This window comes from Macaca mulatta, chromosome 16, assembly GCF_049350105.2.
Source record: "Macaca mulatta isolate MMU2019108-1 chromosome 16, T2T-MMU8v2.0, whole genome shotgun sequence".
NCBI classification, from domain to species: domain Eukaryota; kingdom Metazoa; phylum Chordata; class Mammalia; order Primates; family Cercopithecidae; genus Macaca; species Macaca mulatta.
Genome location: NC_133421.1, coordinates 84700071 through 84716672, shown reverse-complemented (window position 1 = coordinate 84716672; position 16602 = coordinate 84700071). Strand labels below are relative to the sequence as shown.

General features: G+C 49.5%; 1 protein-coding gene, 3 long non-coding RNA genes and 3 other non-coding genes across 8 annotated transcripts; 3 read left to right on the top strand and 4 right to left on the bottom strand.

The window, feature by feature from the left end:
- Positions 1-75: 75 nt before the first annotated feature.
- ATP5PD (ATP synthase peripheral stalk subunit d) lies at positions 76-5129 on the top strand. Of its 2 annotated transcripts, NM_001193605.1 has the most exons (6): positions 112-129; positions 3018-3148; positions 3395-3491; positions 3832-3903; positions 4736-4798; positions 4929-5129. In NM_001193605.1, exons 2-6 carry the CDS (start codon positions 3027-3029, stop codon positions 5058-5060), a joined length of 486 nt encoding a protein of 161 aa, NP_001180534.1. In that variant the 5' UTR covers positions 112-129; positions 3018-3026; the 3' UTR covers positions 5061-5129. The 2 variants fall into 2 exon arrangements, with proteins under 2 accessions (XP_028691342.1, NP_001180534.1); XM_028835509.2 differs by lacking the exon at positions 3832-3903 and having other exon boundaries at positions 76-129.
- On the bottom strand, positions 4108-7266 carry LOC144335943 (uncharacterized). Its single transcript, XR_013407262.1, has 3 exons — positions 6893-7266; positions 6144-6666; positions 4108-5566 (listed from the first exon to the last, which is right to left on the bottom strand). It is a non-coding gene; the product is annotated as an uncharacterized LOC144335943 (long non-coding RNA).
- Positions 7267-11984: 4718 nt separating this feature from the next.
- On the top strand, positions 11985-14515 carry LOC144335944 (uncharacterized). The gene is made up of 3 exons (XR_013407263.1): positions 11985-12695; positions 13514-13951; positions 14205-14515. It is a non-coding gene; the product is annotated as an uncharacterized LOC144335944 (long non-coding RNA).
- LOC106994131 (uncharacterized) lies at positions 13514-16545 on the bottom strand. Its single transcript, XR_001440585.3, has 3 exons — positions 15991-16545; positions 14963-15047; positions 13514-13853 (listed from the first exon to the last, which is right to left on the bottom strand). It is a non-coding gene; the product is annotated as an uncharacterized LOC106994131 (long non-coding RNA).
- Positions 13904-13976, bottom strand: TRNAR-UCG (transfer RNA arginine (anticodon UCG)). Its single transcript has one exon. It is a non-coding gene; the product is annotated as a tRNA-Arg (tRNA).
- Positions 14585-14657, top strand: TRNAR-CCU (transfer RNA arginine (anticodon CCU)). Its single transcript has one exon. It is a non-coding gene; the product is annotated as a tRNA-Arg (tRNA).
- Positions 15103-15175, bottom strand: TRNAR-CCU (transfer RNA arginine (anticodon CCU)). The gene has a single exon. It is a non-coding gene; the product is annotated as a tRNA-Arg (tRNA).
- Positions 16546-16602: the final 57 nt, after the last annotated feature.

Genomic DNA, 16602 nt, shown 5'->3' with positions numbered 1-16602 from the left:
CATCTCTATTGGCTGATCTGCGAAGCAAGGCCCACCCCCTTGGCTTTGGGGTTGGCTGAGGAAAGATCTTCCGGTGACCCACTTCCGTTATTTGCTGCGGTGGACCGTGGGCAGCCAGGGTCGGTGAAGGTGAGTGGGGCTTGGGGCGTTGGATCGGATACCTGGAGGGCTCCTCTGCTCTGCCCTCTCTAGACTTCACGCCGACCCTTGTCACGCCCCCGTCAAGAACTCCGGGCCGTCGGCTTGCCCCGCTGTCAGAGTGTTCCTTGTGTAGCTGCCGCTCCTCGCCCCGCGATCCCTTCCTCAGCCCTCCTGGGCGCGCGGGGTCAAGGGGGCCCGGCTGTGTCCTGGGCGCCGCTGATTTAGGCGCTGCCACAAGCCGTGTCTCGTGCAATCCGCTCCCAGCGCGGCAGACTTCAATAGTTTGGTGGGGGGACTGGGGAAACGTTACGCAGACAGTGTTAACTTGCCGAGGGACGCTCAGCTGGCTGCGGGCCTGCGCCCTTCCCCTCCCTCCGGCGGCTTCCAGGATTCGAACGTGTAGAGCGTTCAGGGCTCCTCAGGTGCAGAGTTCAGTTACTCATTCAAGAAAGATTTATTGAGCACCTCCTATGCGCATGATCTGTTCTAGGCGCTGGGGATTAAGCAATAGATTTTTAAGAATTAAAAAAAATGTCTCCCGGCGCAGTGGCTCACGCCTGTAATCCCAGCACTTTGGGAGGCCAAGGCGGGCGAATTGCGAGGTCAGGAGTTCGAGACCAGCCAGGCCAACATGGTGAAACCCCGCCTCTACTAAAAATACAAAAAATTAGCTGGGCCTGGTGGAAGGCGCCTGTAATCCCAGCTACTCTGGAGGCTGAGGCAGGAGAATCGCTGGAACCTGGGAGGCGGAGGTTGCAGAGAGCCGAGACCACACCACTGCACCCCAGCCTAGGGGACAGTGCGAGACTCTGTCTCATCAAAAAAAAAAAAAAAAAAAAAAATTATTTGTGGCTTCTACTTTCTACTGGTACTTAGGAAAGTCTGTAAGGGCGCTTGATTCCCTAGTAACTTTAAAGTCATATACCAATTGCCTTAACACCTCCCCTCCACAACAGGAAACAAGTTGTCCTGAGAAAGAAAGAAAGGAACGACGGGACAGGTGTTTGACAACTTTCTTGAAGATCCTAAGATTGCTTCAGCCTCCCTTGTATTCCACTCCAAGCTTATAGAGATCTTTGACTTTGTAGTCTTTTAATATCTGACCCTGATCTTAAAGAGGACTATTTTCCTATATTCTTTTTTTTTTTTTTTAAGTGGCTGTAGTCATTTTCCATATTTTTCTCACATTTTCACATGTATTAAATGCCTCTTAAAATGCAGGCCGGGGCGCGGTGGCTCATGCTTGTAATCCCAGCACTTTGCAAGGCTGAGGCGGGTGGATCACCTGACGTCAGGAGTTTCAGACCGGCCTGGCCAACATGGAGAAACCCTGTCTCTACTAAAAATACAAAAATTAGCTGGGTGTGATGGTGGGCGCCTGTAATCCCAGCTACTCAGGAGCCTGAGGCAGGAGAATTGCTTGAGCCTGGGAGGTGGAGGTTGCAGTGAGCCGAGATGATGCCACTGCACTCCAGCCTAGGGGACAGAGTGAAACTCCATCCCTCCCAAAAAAAGTGCAGAACGTGTGCTGGTGCTGCTAGGGTATAATCCTACCTGAATAAGAACGTACAGGTGTATTATCAATCTAGTTGGAAAGGCATAGAGAGCCCCTTTAAGTTTGTGTAAAACTATGGAGCAAGTTGATATGCACAATTTCATGTGATACTTTTAACAGCCCTCCGGCAAGCAGGACTGATAATGCCCATTTTACACATAAGTAAATTGTAGCCTAGAGAGTGCCCTATGTAAAGCTTGTTGAAACTTAGGTATGTGTCAGTTTCTGTCTACTGGAGAATCAGTGAATAAAACACAATCTGGGTGGAAATGTCTTTATTAACTTTTATGCAACCTGAGTGTTATTTTTAGTAATATTTCCAGAGGTACATGGAGGGGATAAAGAGAGCTGGGCCTTTTTTTTTTTTTTTTTTTGAGACAGAGTCTCTGTCTTCCAGGCTGGAGTGCAATGGTGCTATCTCAGCTCACTTCAGCCTCCGCCGCCCAGGTTCAAGCGATTGTCCTGTCTCAGCCTCCTGAGTACCTGGGACTACAGGTGCATGCCATCACTCCTGGCTAATTTTTCTATTTTTAGTAGAGACAGGGTTTCACCATATTGATCAGGCTGGTCTTGAACTCCTGACCTCAAGTGATCTGCCCGCCTCAGCCTCCCAAAGTGCTAGGGTTACAGACGTGAGCCACTGTGCCCAGCCTAGAGAGCTGGACTTTTAAGGCTAAATAGGAGTTGGGCGAGAATGTATTTCTATGCCAGTTTGCACACTTTGAATTTGAAGTCACACTTTTTCTTTTCTTTTTGAAACGGAGTCTTGCTCTGTCGCCCAGGCTGGGGTGCACTGGTGCGATTCAGCTCACTACAACCTCTGCCTCCTGGGTTCAAGTGATTCTTGTGCCTCAGCCTCCAGAGTAGCTGGGATTACAGGCGTGGGCCACCACGGCTGGCTAATTATTGTATTTTTAGTAGAGACGGGGTTTTGCCATTTTGGCCATGGTGGTCTTGAACGCCTGACCTCAGGTGATCCAACTATCTTGGCCTCCCAAAGTGCTGGGATTACAGGCGTGAGCCACTATGCCTGGCTGCACACCTTGAATTACCTTGAATTTGAAAAGTTAACACTGTTTTTTTTTGTTTTTTTTTTTTTTGAGATAGAGTCTTGCTGTGTCTCCCAGGCTGGAGTGCAGTGATGTGATCTCGGCTCACTGCAACCTCCGCCTCCTGGGTTCAAGTGATTCTTGTGAAGACTTGCATGTTTCTAAGATTTAAAGGATTCTCTCTAAGAGATCTTATTTTGTTATTTATCATTTTTCCCAACTGAAAATTCACCTCATAAAAAAGCCTTGTTTTTATCTGACTTATTTTTCAGGATCCCAAGATGGCTGGGCGAAAACTTGCTCTAAAAACCATTGACTGGGTAGCTTTTGCGGAGATCATACCCCAGAACCAAAAGGCCATTGCTAGTTCCCTGAAGTCCTGGCATGAGACCCTCACCTCCAGGTCAGTATGTTTCTGAGAGGGAACCCCATACTTGCCACTGAATCTAGAAACAAAACAGTATTAAGGAATTACGTATGAATTATTAATGCCTTTCTGACAACCTATAAAGAAATCCTGGCATTTTCATGATGATCCTAGGAAAGTGTGGTGACCCTCCAGGCCATAGGAGGAAGGGATAGGAAAATTACCATGTGAATTTTCTACTGCTTATGAACAATGCTAACTTTTGCCATTCCTTGTGGGCAGGTTGGCTGCTTTACCTGAGACTCCACCAGCTATCGACTGGGCTTACTACAAGGCCAATGTGGCCAAGGCCGGCTTGGTGGATGACTTTGAGAAAAAGGTGGGACTTCATACCTCTAAAGCACTGAGCTTGTAACATGCCTGTGGGTGGGGAGCAGGAACAGGGATAATTACATACACAGCGTGATAGCCAGATCCCTGAGGAAGCTTAGGAAAGATGCCTATGGCCAAAGGCCTTGTGGTTGATTGAACTGTAAATAGGCACAGGAATTTAGGCTCTGTTCATTCAGCAGTACAGTGTAGCCTTAATCTGGGAGCCAGAGGGCTTTCTGATCAGCACAGGAGTTTTGACCTGCTCTGTTTCTGACCTGGATTAGTAGCTTCCAGCTCTTTGGGCTCCTGGGTGTATTGGCGACAACTCACTGTCCTTGTATTTGTAGTTTAATGCCCTGAAGATTCCTGTGCCACAGGATAAATATACTGCCCAGGTGGATGCCGAAGAAAAAGAAGATGTAAGTAGTTGAGGCTCTTGCTTATTCTAAAATTCTCTCGATCGTGACTCTTTATTACAGCTAGGTTAAGGTAGAGTGAATTAAATGGAAAATTAAAGAGTTAACAACCACATAAAGGAATGGCTTGTCAATAAATGCAACAACATGGACGAATTTCAAAATAATTATGCTGAGTGAAAGAAGCCAACAAGAAAAAGAAGAGTATAGCATATGATTCCATCTTTATAAGACTCTAGAAAATGTAGTTAAGTCTACAGTGGCTGCCTGGGGATGGTTGAGAGGGGACTGCTGGTTTCACAGGTGGATACAAATATCAAAACTTATCAAATGGTGTTCTTTAAATATGTGCATTTTCTCATATTTCAGATATACCTCAACAAAGCTGTTAAAAACAAGGAGTTGGAATTAGAAAAATTATCCAAGTAGTATTAAAATACCTAAGTATTTGCTTGAAAGCACTGAAGGCCAAACTTTGGAACTCAGTGGCTCCACCAAAGAGAAGTCTGGCTAGGTGCTCAGGTGGCGTGTCCTGACCATTCAGTGGCTGAGCCCTGTGAAAACAGGCATTCTGTAGGTCTTCCGGATGAGGAACTTGCAGAAGCAGCCGGGTGCTGCCATCCTAAGCTGGTTTTCCAGTATGGGCTTCTTTGTGAGTGTTAGTAAAAGCTGTGGTTTGCCTCTCAGAGTGAGTGCCCCCAAGAGGTAAGGGTAACCACGGATTCTCCATAGAGCAATAGGACAGCAGGAGTGGATTGGGACGACTCCTACTTTAGCAGCTGCTGGGGTAGAATGCAGCCTGGTTTCAGAACTGAATTTCTCTTTCTTCTTAAAGGTGAAATCTTGTGCTGAGTGGGTGTCTCTCTCAAAGGCCAGGATTGTAGAATATGAGAAACAGGTAAGGATGATGGGTAACCGTTGCCTATAATATCGTTTCTTTCATGGCCACCTGGTGGCAGGAACCTGCCTTGGATATTCTGCTTTCCGTCTCTGTTTACATTAACTAAACACATTTCCCCTCTTTCCAGATGGAGAAGATGAAGAACTTAATTCCATTTGATCAGATGACCATTGAGGACTTGAACGAAGCTTTCCCAGAAACCAAATTAGACAAGAAAAAGTATCCCTATTGGCCTCACCAACCAATCGAGAATTTATAAAATTGAGTCCAGGAGGAAGCTCTGGCCCTTGTATTACACATTCTGGACATTAAAAATAATAATTACACAGTTCTGGGTGTGTCTTCTTCTCTGGTTCAGATAACTAAGCCTCTCTTCTGAGGTGGCCTCACTGGCAGTGGACTTTTTATTTAAATAGAAAGGTGAGCCTAGAGAGGTTTGTTGGGCTGGTTGTCTGACAGGCTATGTAGGTGCCACTTACTGAGGCCCCAGGACTGCTGAAATGGCAACAAATAACACTAGGTGCTATGGCAGTGTGGTAAAGAATTGTTACATGCTGATTCTCTTCAACTTCCTCTTAGGTTTCAAACCCCTGGTTCCAAGGGAGTACTCCTGCTTGTCCATTAGTAAGTCACAAAAACAGCTGGTCCAAATGGCTAGGTGTAACAGCAGGGCTTTACTTTTCTGTGCTTCAGTTTTTGAGCACAAAAGTGGTATTAGAAAAGGAAACTTTGGTCTGGGCGTGGCTCACGCCTGTAATCCCAGCACTTTGGGAGGCCCAGGTGGGTGGATCACCTGAGGTCAGGAGTTCGAGACCAGCCTGGCCAACATGGTGAAACCCCATCTCTACTAAAAATACAAAAATTCGCCGGGTGTGGTGGGGGGCACCTGTAATCCCAGCTACTTGGGAGGCTGAGGCATCTTAGTCTCAGCTTGAGGCTTGATTGAACCTGGGAGGCAGAGGTTCCTGTGAGCCGAGATTGTGCCGTTGCACTCCAGCCTGAGTGACAGAGCGAGACTCTGCCTCTAAAAAAAAGGAAAACTTTCTTTTTTTTTTTTTTTTTTTGAGACAGAGTCTTGCTCTGTGCCCCAGGCTGGAGTGCAGTGGCGCGATCTCGGCTCACTGCAAGCTCCGCCCCCCCCCCCGGGGGTTCACGCCATTCTCCTGCCTCAGCCTCCCAAGTAACTGGGACTACAGGCGCCCGCCACCTCGCCCGGCTAATTTTCTTGTATTTTTAGTAGAGACGGGGTTTCACCGTGTTAGCCAGGATGGTCTCGATCTCCTGACCTCGTGATCCGCCCGTCTCGGCCTCCCAAAGTGCTGGGATTACAGGCTTGAGCCACCGCGCCCGGCCAAAAAAGGAAAACTTTCATGCTGCAAAGTTAATTTACAGCTTTTTGCATTTGAACATGGAAAATTATTTTAACTTCATAGAGTTTTAAAATCCCCACTATTTACTATGGTTAGCAGACCTCCTGAGCAATGTCAGGAAATAGAGATGGTTTAAAGCAAGGTAGTAGATCATAGAGGAATGCAAGTTTTAAAAAAGAAAAAAAAAGTATGGTGGTAGAAAGAGTTGTCCTTAAAGTCAGAGGACCTGTTATGCCTACCACCTAATTGCTGATTTTAGATTAATTGTTTACTGGCTTGAAACTTTCGTTTTCTCATTTACAAATATCAGGATTGTAATGAGAATTAAATGAGATAACCGGGGAAGTTTCTAGGTAAGAAAGTAGGCAAAGGCTGACTTGATGTGGCTTAAATGCTGTAGGAAAAGTCTACATAGTCTACGCAGGGGAGACGTGACATTTCTGCCATTTCTTTCTTTTTTTTTTTTTCTGAGACAGAGTTGCTCTGTCGCCCAGGCTGGAATGCAGTGGTGCGATCTCAGCTCACTGCAACCTTCACCTCCCGGGTTCACGCCATTCTGCCTCAGCCTCCCAAGTAGCTGGGACTACAGGCGCCCGCCACCACGCCTGGCTAATTTTTTGTATTTTCAGTGGACACGGGGTTTCACCGGGTTAGCCAGGATGGCCTGGATCTCCTGACCTCGTGATCTGCCCGCCTTGGGCTCCCAAAGTGCTGGGATTACAGGCGTGAGCCACCGCGCCTGGCCCATTTCAGCCATTTCTGCAGGCGCAGTATATTGTAGAAGAGCAACAGTGCCTGACAACCCTCGAGAAATCTGTGTGGTCTTTAAGAACATAAGCAGAGGAGAGCCTGGGTGTGTGGCTCCTGATTGGTAGGAGTAAGGCCGGGTTGAAGATGGAAGGCAGCAGAAGGGCAGAGTCTACTCCTCCCAAAACTACTGGAGTCAACCATAAGACTGGAAAGAGATGAGGAGCAGTAGCTGTGCAAGGCCTTTAATGTGCATAAGAGAAGTACCACACCCTTCCCCTGCGAGACTGCAGTCACTGAACTGGCACTCAGCCATCCCTCTGAGGATCTGAGGATGCAGACGACAGCCTAGTGAAAGCGCAGGGATTTGAGAAAAAAAATGCCTGGTTAGAGCTCGCGCTATTCAAGGAGAGCACCGAGCACTGCCGAGCCCCGTGAAGGTGTTGGGATGTGAAGGGGGCATCCCCAGCATTAGGGGAGCCCTTTGGGAGATTCCCTGTGCTAAATAACAGTGAGCAAGCAACTGGGAACAGGCTCAGCTAAAGGCACCTGGGTGGGAAGGAGGTATTTTTATTTTTTAATGCCCTCTTGGATTGTTCAGCATTTTTGCGTTGTACATGCATTAATTTTACATTAAAAGGTAATTGGGCCGGGCGCGGTGGCTCACGCCTGTACTCCCAACACTTTCGGAGGCCTAGGCGGACAGATCACCTGAGGTTGGGAGGAGTTCGAGACCAGCCTGACCAACATGGAAAAACCCCAGTCTCTACTAAAAAACAAAACAAAAACAAAAACAACAACAAAAAAAAACCCATTAAAAATTAGCCGGGCATGGTGGTGCATGCCTATAATCCCAGCTACTCGGGAGGCTGAGGCAGGAGAATCGCTTGAACCCAGGAGGCAGAGGCTGTGGTGAGCCAATATCGCACCATTGCACTCCAGCCTGGTCAACGAGAGCAAAACTCAGTCTCAAAAAAAAAAAAAAAAAAGGTAATTATTGGCGGGCACGGTGGCTCACACCTGTAATCCCAGCACTTTGGGAAGCCTAGGCGAGCAGATCACCCAAGGTCAGGAGTTCGAGACCAGCCTGGCCAACATGGTGAAACCCCGTCTCTACTAAAAAATAAATAAATAAATAAAAATTAGCCGGGCATGGTGGCGGGCTCCTGTAATCCCAGCTACTCAGGAGGCTGAGGCAGAAGAATGGCTTGAACCCAGGAGGCAGAAGTTGCAGTGAGCCAAGATGGCACCATTGCACTCCAGCCTGGGTGAGAGAGCAAGACTCCGCCTCAAAAAAAAAAAAAAAAAGTAGTAGTAGTAGTAAAAATAGGATTACGCTTTGCAAATCACTAGGAGGGGAAAAGTACATTCTATATAGCAAAAGTTACAGAATTAAATAGCATAATTACAGAATCAAACATAATTATGATGAATATGAATCAGTAAAGACCTCCTGTTAGGCAAAATTCAAACTGAGTCAACCCCATATCTAAGTACAAGCTGTCTGTCTTTGGCTAGGTTGGCTGTATCGAGATTACTCTAAAAGCTGGCATCGAAGGACAAAAATTAAGTATCCTGCCTTTCTTTCTTTTTTTTTTTTTTTTCCAGGAGGAGCTTCCCTCTTTGTTGCCCAGGAGTGCAATGGTGCTATCTTGGTTCACTGCAACCTCCGTCTCCCGGGTTCAAGCAATTTTCCTGCCTCAGCCTCCCAAGTAGCTGGGATTACAGGCGCCTGCCACCACACCCAGCTCATTTTTGTATTTTTAGTAGAGATGGGGTTTCACCATGTTGGTCAGGCTGGTCGCAAACTCCTGACCTCAGGTAATCTGCCCGCCTGGGCCTCCCAAAGTGCTGGGATTATAGGCGTGAGCCACCGCGGCCAGCCCATCCTGACTTTCTTAAACAAGTATTTATAGGATAAACAAATAACTTAAATATACAAGTGAAAATTCTTTTTTTTTGAGACAGAGTCTCCCTCTGTCACCCAGGCTGGAGTGCAGTGGCGAGATCTCAGCTCACTGCAAGCTCTGCCTCCCAGGTTCACGCCATTCTCCTGCCTCAGTCTCCTGAGTAGCTGGGACTACAGGTGCCCACCACCATGCCCAGCTAATTTTTCTGTTTTTAGTAGAGATGGGATTTTACTGTGTTAGCCAGGATGGTCTCGATCTCCTGATCTCGTGATCCACTCGCCTCTGCCTCCCAAAGTGGGATTACAGGTGTGAGCCACCGTGCCCGGCCTTTATAGGATCTTTTTATGTGGCTGGCCCCTTCCCATAATTTAGGGCTGGACCAAATGCCCCTCCTCAACTGTTCCTCTCTCACTAGTCAAAAGTTTCCCATCACCCTCTTTCCTTTGAAATCATCTTGTTTATTGGTTTGTTCATTGTCCCTCTCTCTCACTAGAGTGTAAGTCCCATCGAGGCAGGGCCTGGAGGGTGGTTTGTGGGGAACCGAAGCTTGAAGCCCAGAAAAGCAGTGATGGCTCTAGTGTCCAGGCTGGAGACACGCTGCTGCCACCATGTGCCAGGGCTTGGAAGCCAGAGCCAGCTTAAAAGTAGTGTCCATTCAACTTGGTGCTGGTCTTGGATGGAGAGAACAGTAAGAATTCTGGATGGCCCTGGAGAAGGGACAAGAGAAGTTTGTTCTTCTAGTTTGGTTCGTTGTTTCTTTTACATAAGTACGATATCACATTTTTAAGTCAAAAATTTTTTTTGAATCAAGGACTTCCAAGAATCTGATGAGGCCAGGTATAGTGGCTCATGCCCGTAATCCCAGCACTTTGGGAGACCAAGGTGGGAGGATTGCTTGAGCCCAGAAGTTCAAGGCGAGCCTGGGCAAAAAAGCAAGACCTTGAATCTAAAACAAATGAACAAGCAAAACCAGTGTGCAGTAGTATGTGCCTTCAGTCCCAGCTACTTGGGATTGGCAGGGAGCTGAGGCAGGAGAATTCTTTGAGCTCAGGAGTTCAAGGTTGCAGTGAGCTATGATTGCACCACTGCAGTGCAGCCTGGGTGACAGAGTGAGACCCTGTCTTAAAAAAAAAAAAAAAAAAAAAAAAAAAAAGCCGGGCACAGTGGCTCACGCCTGTAATCTCAGTACTTTGGGAGGCCAAGGTGGGCAGATCACCTGAGGTCGGGAATTCGAGACTATCCTGACCAACATGGAGAAACCCTGTCTCTACTAAAAATACAAAATTAGCCGGGCATGCCTGTAATGCCAGCTACTCGGGAGGCTGAGGCAGGAGAATTGCTTGAACCCAGGAGGCAGAGGTTGTGGTGAGCTGATATCATGCCATTGCACTCCAGCCTGGGGAACAAAAGCGAAACTCCACTTCAGAAAAAAAAAAAAAAAAAAAGATGAAACAATGGACGCTCCCTAAGTAAATAGTAAATATAGTATCCTCAAAATGTTGCAGTATTCAACCTGGAATAGGCTGATGGGAAGCTGCCATGTATACAACCAGGGAAGCCCACCCAAAGCTCCGCAGGAGCGAAGGTTTTCAAGTAAAAAGCAAAAACAAAGCCGGGCGCGGTGGCTCACGCCTATAATTCCAGCCCTTTGGGAGGCCGAGGCGGGCGGATCACGAGGTCAGGAGATCGAGGCCATCCTGGCTAACACGGTGAAACCCCATCTCTACTAAAAACACAAAAATTAGCCGGGTGTGGTGGCGGGCGCCTGTAATCCCAGCTACTCAGGAGGCTGAGGCAGGAGAATCGCTTGAACCCGGGAGGCGGAAGTTGCGGTGAGCGGAGATCACGCCATTGCACTCCAGCCTGGGCAACAAGACTCCGTCTCAAACAAACAAACACCCCAAATCCCTGGCCAGAATACAGAATAGTATACTTACAAACACACATGGCTGGGGGCGGTGGCTCACGCCTATAATCCCAACACTTTGGGAGGCCCAGGCAGGTGGATCATTTGAGGTCAGCAGTTGGTAAGCAGCCTGACCAATATGGTGCAATCCCAGCAGGCGCCTGTAGTCCCAGCTACTCATGAGGCTGAGGCAGGAGAATCGCTTGAACCCAGGAGGCTGACGCTGCAGTGAGCCAAGATGGCGCCACTGCACTCCGGCCTGGGCGACAGAGCAAGACTCTGTCTCAAACAAAAACAAAACAGCACTTTACTAAAAGAAAATAAATGCAGGCCGGGCGCGGTGGCTCAAGCCTGTAATCCCAGCACTTTGGGAGGCCGAGACGGGCGGATCACGAGGTCAGGAGATCAAGACCATCCTGGCTAACACAGTGAAACCCCGTCTCTACAAAAAAAAAAAAAAAAAACAAAAAACCACAACTAGCCGGGCGAGGTGGCGGGCGCCTGTAGTCCCAGCTAACGGAATCCCAGCTTCTCGGGAGGCTGAGGCAGGAGAACGGCGTAAACCTGGGAGGCGGAGCTTGCAGTGAGCTGAGATCCGGCCACTGCACTCCAGCCTGGGCGGCAGAGCGAGACTCCGTCTCAAAAAAAAAAAAAAATAAAAAATAAAAATAAAAATAAATGCATACAGAGGAAATTGAGAACATCGTTTTTTTTTTTTTTTTTTTTTTTTTTTTTTTTTTTGAGACGGAGTCTTGCTCTGTCACCCAGGCTGGAGTGCAGTGGCCGGATCTCAGCTCACTGCAAGCTCCGCCTCCCGGGTTTACGCCGTTCTCCTGCCTCAGCCTCCCGAGTAGCTGGGACTACAGGCGCCCGCCACCTCGCCCGGCTAGTTTTTTTGTATTTTTTAGTAGAGACGGGGTTTCACCGTGTTAGCCGGGATCGTCTCTCGATCTCCTGGCCTCGTGATCCACCCGTCTCGGCCTCCCAAAGTGCTGGGATTACAGGCTTGAGCCACCGCGCCCGGCCGAGAACATCGTTAAGTGTACACCGCTCTGATGTTTCACAGGCGGAACAGACCTGTTCTCATGGGAAAATCAGCAGCTTCCCAAAGCGCTTCTGAAGCTACCCCTATCCCAGAGTAGCACTATTTTGACTTCGTTTTGCCTACTCCTGGCGACTCCTTCCTCTCATCCATCAGCCCCCTTCCTCCCTCTCAGCGTTGTTGTGAGGGTTATGAGTAAAATGGAGGCTTTTTTTTTTTTTTTTTTGGCAAACTCTGAATGCCGGATGTCATCCCCTTTGACCCTGCAGCCCGACTCTCCGCCTTTCCCCGGCTCCTCTGCTCGTCACCCCATCATGTCTGGGAGGCACCACCAGGCTTCCTGCCCTCTGGCTTTAGGCCGAGCCTCAGCAGCGGGAGAGTAGAGGGAAGGAGGAAGCTGAAGGCGAGTATTTACTCCCTTGGCTCCCTCCCTGCGATAAGGTCACCAAGGGCTCTCTGCATCTCTGGACCTGACATCTTGGCTCCTGGGGGCGACTTTCCAAACCCGATTCCAGGTTCCAGGAGCTGCTGCCTTTTGTAGCCCTTAGGCCTGGTGATGGGGACAGCTCGTTACTAATGCCCATCCTGGAGTACTCACGTTTCCTTACACTTGCCCTTGCTAAACGGGCCTCCTTTAAACGCTCCTCGGATTACCCAGTGGGAGTGTGCCATCTTCTTCCTTCCAGACGCTGACTGGTAAAAGAAATTAGCATTGGCCGGGCGCGGTGGCTCATGCCCGTAATCCCAGCACTTTGGGAGGCTGAGGCAGGTGGATCACGAGGTCAGGAAACCGAGACCATCCTGGCCAACACGGTGAAACCCCGTCTCTACTAAAAATACAAAAAATTAGCCGGGCGTGGTGGCGGGCGCCTGTAGTCCCAGCTTGTTTGTCTGCTGTTAAACAGAAGACAAAACTCCAGTCCCTGGCAGGGCCCAGTGGCTCACGCCTGTAATCCCAACACTTTGGGAGGCTGAGGCAGGAGAATGGCGTGAACCCAGGAGGTGGAGCTTGCAATAAGCTGAGATCATGCTACTGCACTCCGGCCTGGGTGACAGAGCCAGACTCTGTCTCAGAGAAGAAGAAAAAGAAAAAAAAAAAAAAGAAGAAGAAAGATAAAAAATTAGCATTTTTCTTCCCCTATGTCCAAGTACACTTGCACACACAAGCATGCTGACACCCTCTTCCTCCAAGGACAGGGTAGTGGGGTGGTGGGTGCCCTCTGAATGTGGACAGAGCCCACTAGCAGGACTGAGGCCGGAGAGTTGGGCAGCACCCCCACTGCCCTTGAGGCTAGGGACTGGAGTTTTTTGTTTGGTTTTTTGAAGCAGACTTTCACTCTGTTGCCCAGGCTGGAGTGCAGTGGAGCGATCACGACTCTAACTTTTGACCTCGTGATCCGCCCGCCTCAGCCTCCCAGAGTGTTGGGATTACAGGCGTGAGCCATTGGGCCTGGCCAGAGACTAGAGTTTTGTCTGCTGTTTAACTTCATAAGGATAGACCGAAACATAACCCGCCCCGTTTCATTTGCTTGTGGGTTTGTAGCTTGTAGAGCACGTTTACGAGGCGAATGTTTGGATGTTGAACTCGTTCAAGGTACAAGACAACAAGAAATGGGGCCCCACTTATCCTCACATCGGTTTGCCTTTCAGTCAGTCTTCATCTAGAAGGAAAATTAATTGAAATAGACACATACACAAAATAAAGGTAAATGATGTTAAAAAGACAAAACGTGCCAGTTGGTTTTTGTTTTTTACGTTATAACTTTTTAAAAAAAAATTACTTCTATTAAAATGGATCTCAAAAGATCAGCTTTCTGCAGCTAGGCTACGCCACCACAAACGTGGTTCGAACCCAGAGCCCAAACCCTAAAAAAATCCAACGCTGTATCCATTAGGCCAACGGGGAACCACACAAGCCTCTGCGCGATCACGTCTTTTAGAATGAGACGCCACAGGCTGCGTAATGACGCCATAACCGGAAGCGTCCCGGGATGCAAAGCCTGATTGGACAGAAGCAGCTCCCCAGCATCGGATCCCGGGAGCCGCGATACCGAGGGATTGGAAGGCATTTCTGGGCCTAAAACAAGTAAAGAGACGGAGATTATAGTTGCAAGGATTAAAATATTCCGACCACGAAGGGACTCGAACCCTCAATCTTCTGATCCGAAGTCAGACGCCTTATCCATTAGGCCACGCGGTCGCCTTCTATGTTTGCTCACCCGGGAGATCAATTTGATGGTTATTAAATGCTCGGGCGTGGCGCAGCTTCGGTGCTCGCACCCTGTCCGCCTATAGCGAAGCGCTCACCCTCCCTCTAGCCCCAGCCGCACGCGTAGTCACCCCCGAGCGGAGCAGCACCTGGACTAGTCTCAGAGCTTCCCTGGGAATTGTGATCGCGTGGCCTAAGGGTTGAGGCGTCTGACTTCAGATCGTAAGATTTAAGGTTCCTTTGTGGTCGGGTTCTTTTTGAGCGAGCAGCCCGTGCCCGAACCCCAGCATCGTTTGAGGGTTTGTTCTTCCCTCTGTCCTCCTGCATCCCTAATCCTCCCAGCTATGCTCCACCGGGCTCTGCGCTCGCCGAGTGCTGCTTCTCGGCGTTACAGGGCACCGCGGGCTCCTGTTCCCCGCGCATCGCCACCGCGTGGAGCTCTTGCGTAGCCCGGTGGGGACGCCGCGCCCAGCGGGCGGTTCATCCCGTCGTCCCGATGGCTTCTCAGGCTTGGAGCGCGGTGACCCACTGCAGGGCCGTGTTTGGGCACGTATGGTCGTATGCCTATCAATGAGCACGTGGGTTTGGCATCTTACCGCGCCCCAGTGGCCTAATGGATAAGGCACTGGCCTCCTAAGCCAGGGATTGTGGGTTCGAGTCCCACCTGGGGTGGGACTGTGCTCCCAAGATAACTTTTGGTGTTGGCAACCGGAGACCTCAGAATCCACCACCACCTGCCCGCTACTTGCTTGCCTCTGCCCTGGTTTGCGCCCCTCACCTTCTCTTGCAGGACCCTCAGTTTGCAGTCGCGGTGGTCATACCCCTGGTTCTCCGGGGCTGCCCCGCCAGGTGGAGCTGGGGTGTCCTGGGAACCCTTTGAGCAACTTTATTCTTACGACTTACCCCAGCTTCGAAATTGTGGGGCCCTACCCGGACGAAAGCTGTTCATTCAAGGGCTTGGCGAGATCCGCGCTTACCGGCTTTCGGTACTTGGAGGAGGTGGCTCCTCCTCAACACGTTGCACGGGTGTCGAACCACAGACCAAAGTGGATTCCAGCGTCTCTGAGAAGGGAAGAGAAAATAAATAAAAAAACACCGTGAAGAAACTTGCCACTTTTACCCCAGGTGGGACTCGAACCCACAATCCCTGGCTTAGGAGGCCAGTGCCTTATCCATTAGGCCACTGGGGCTTGTGACACGTGGTTGCGCCATCCTTTGCCCTCATAAGCGAGTGGCCCCTTTTTCTAGAGAAGGACTCAGAGAGGCGCGATCCATCGAGTGGGTCCCTTCCTGCCGCGCGCACGTTTGGTGAGCGGGCGGGAAGATACCGCGGTGCGCAGGGACCTGCCCCCACCCTTACTTAGCGAGCACCAGCCTCTAGCCCCAGGCACTGGGACGCTCCATGGGGCCCGGAGGGTCCGCTTGGAGGTTGCCTGGACACCCGGACCATGGGGTATGAAGACTGAGGTTTGGAGGAGTTTCCTTCCTACCGCCCTGAGCCTTGCTGTCCACCTCTACAGAACTGATACCAAATCCAGGAATTTTAGGAAAACGTAGCGTAGGAAGTGAAGGAGAACAGACAAGTATTAATCATGAATATTGAAACAAACACTGAAAATCTTGCTTATCATGAGGGAATGTACAACCGGGGGAACAAGTCCTTCCGGTTATAATAGTAGAAATATGTATACTCGATATTACAAGTATAGAGTAGATAGAAAGGAAAATCAGCCAAGTAGATATTTCACCCTAATTCTAACAAAGAATAAGCACATTTTAAAATGTTACGCACATTTAAAATCCACTATTAAAGGCTACAGGCCGGGTGCGGTGGCTCACGCTTGTAATCCCAGCACTTTGGGAGGGCGAGGTGGGGGGATTGCTTGAGCCCAGGAGTTCAAAACCAGCCTGGGCAACATGGCGAGACGCTGTCTCATTTTTAAAAAAAAATTACGTACGTGTGTGTGTGTGTGTGTATACATATATATATATGAAGTCTACTCACATCCGAAGGATTTAACAGAAGTTCAGCCAAGGGCAGCATCAGCGTCGGTCACCGTTGTGCTTCTCTTGAGACCTTGCCAATCTGGCCCAGCATCGCAGGGCAAAGGAGACTTGGGGACATTCTTTTTTGTTTCTCTCCAAAATGTAGAATCTGCAGAAACCTGTCTCCTCCTCTTAATAGCAGCAAGAAGGATTTAACCCACTTGGCTCCAGTTTACTGCCTTGAGGATGCCCCCACTTTAAGTTAACTAACTTGTCCCTTGCTGGGACCCAGCACTCTGCTCCAGGGCCAACCTGCAGGGATGCCTTCTCTGCTTTCCTGCTGCCGCCCTCTAGCCAGGCATGTCCCCCCACCCACCCCACGCCTGCCCGGGGCTCAGCCTTGCCTCGCTCAGCTGTTCCTATTCGTCCCCAGGAATACTCTTGTCTCCCTGGGTCTTGGTTCTTCCAGCTCCAACCTCACTCCCAGCTCCAGGATTCCATTCCCTCTCCTGGGCATCACCACTGGGCACCCCTGCTCGAAGGCAAAACCACACTGATGCAGCTGTCCTCCCAAGGCCACTCCCCTTCATGACGTTCCTGAGTGCACAACATCATCCATGTCACACCCCCA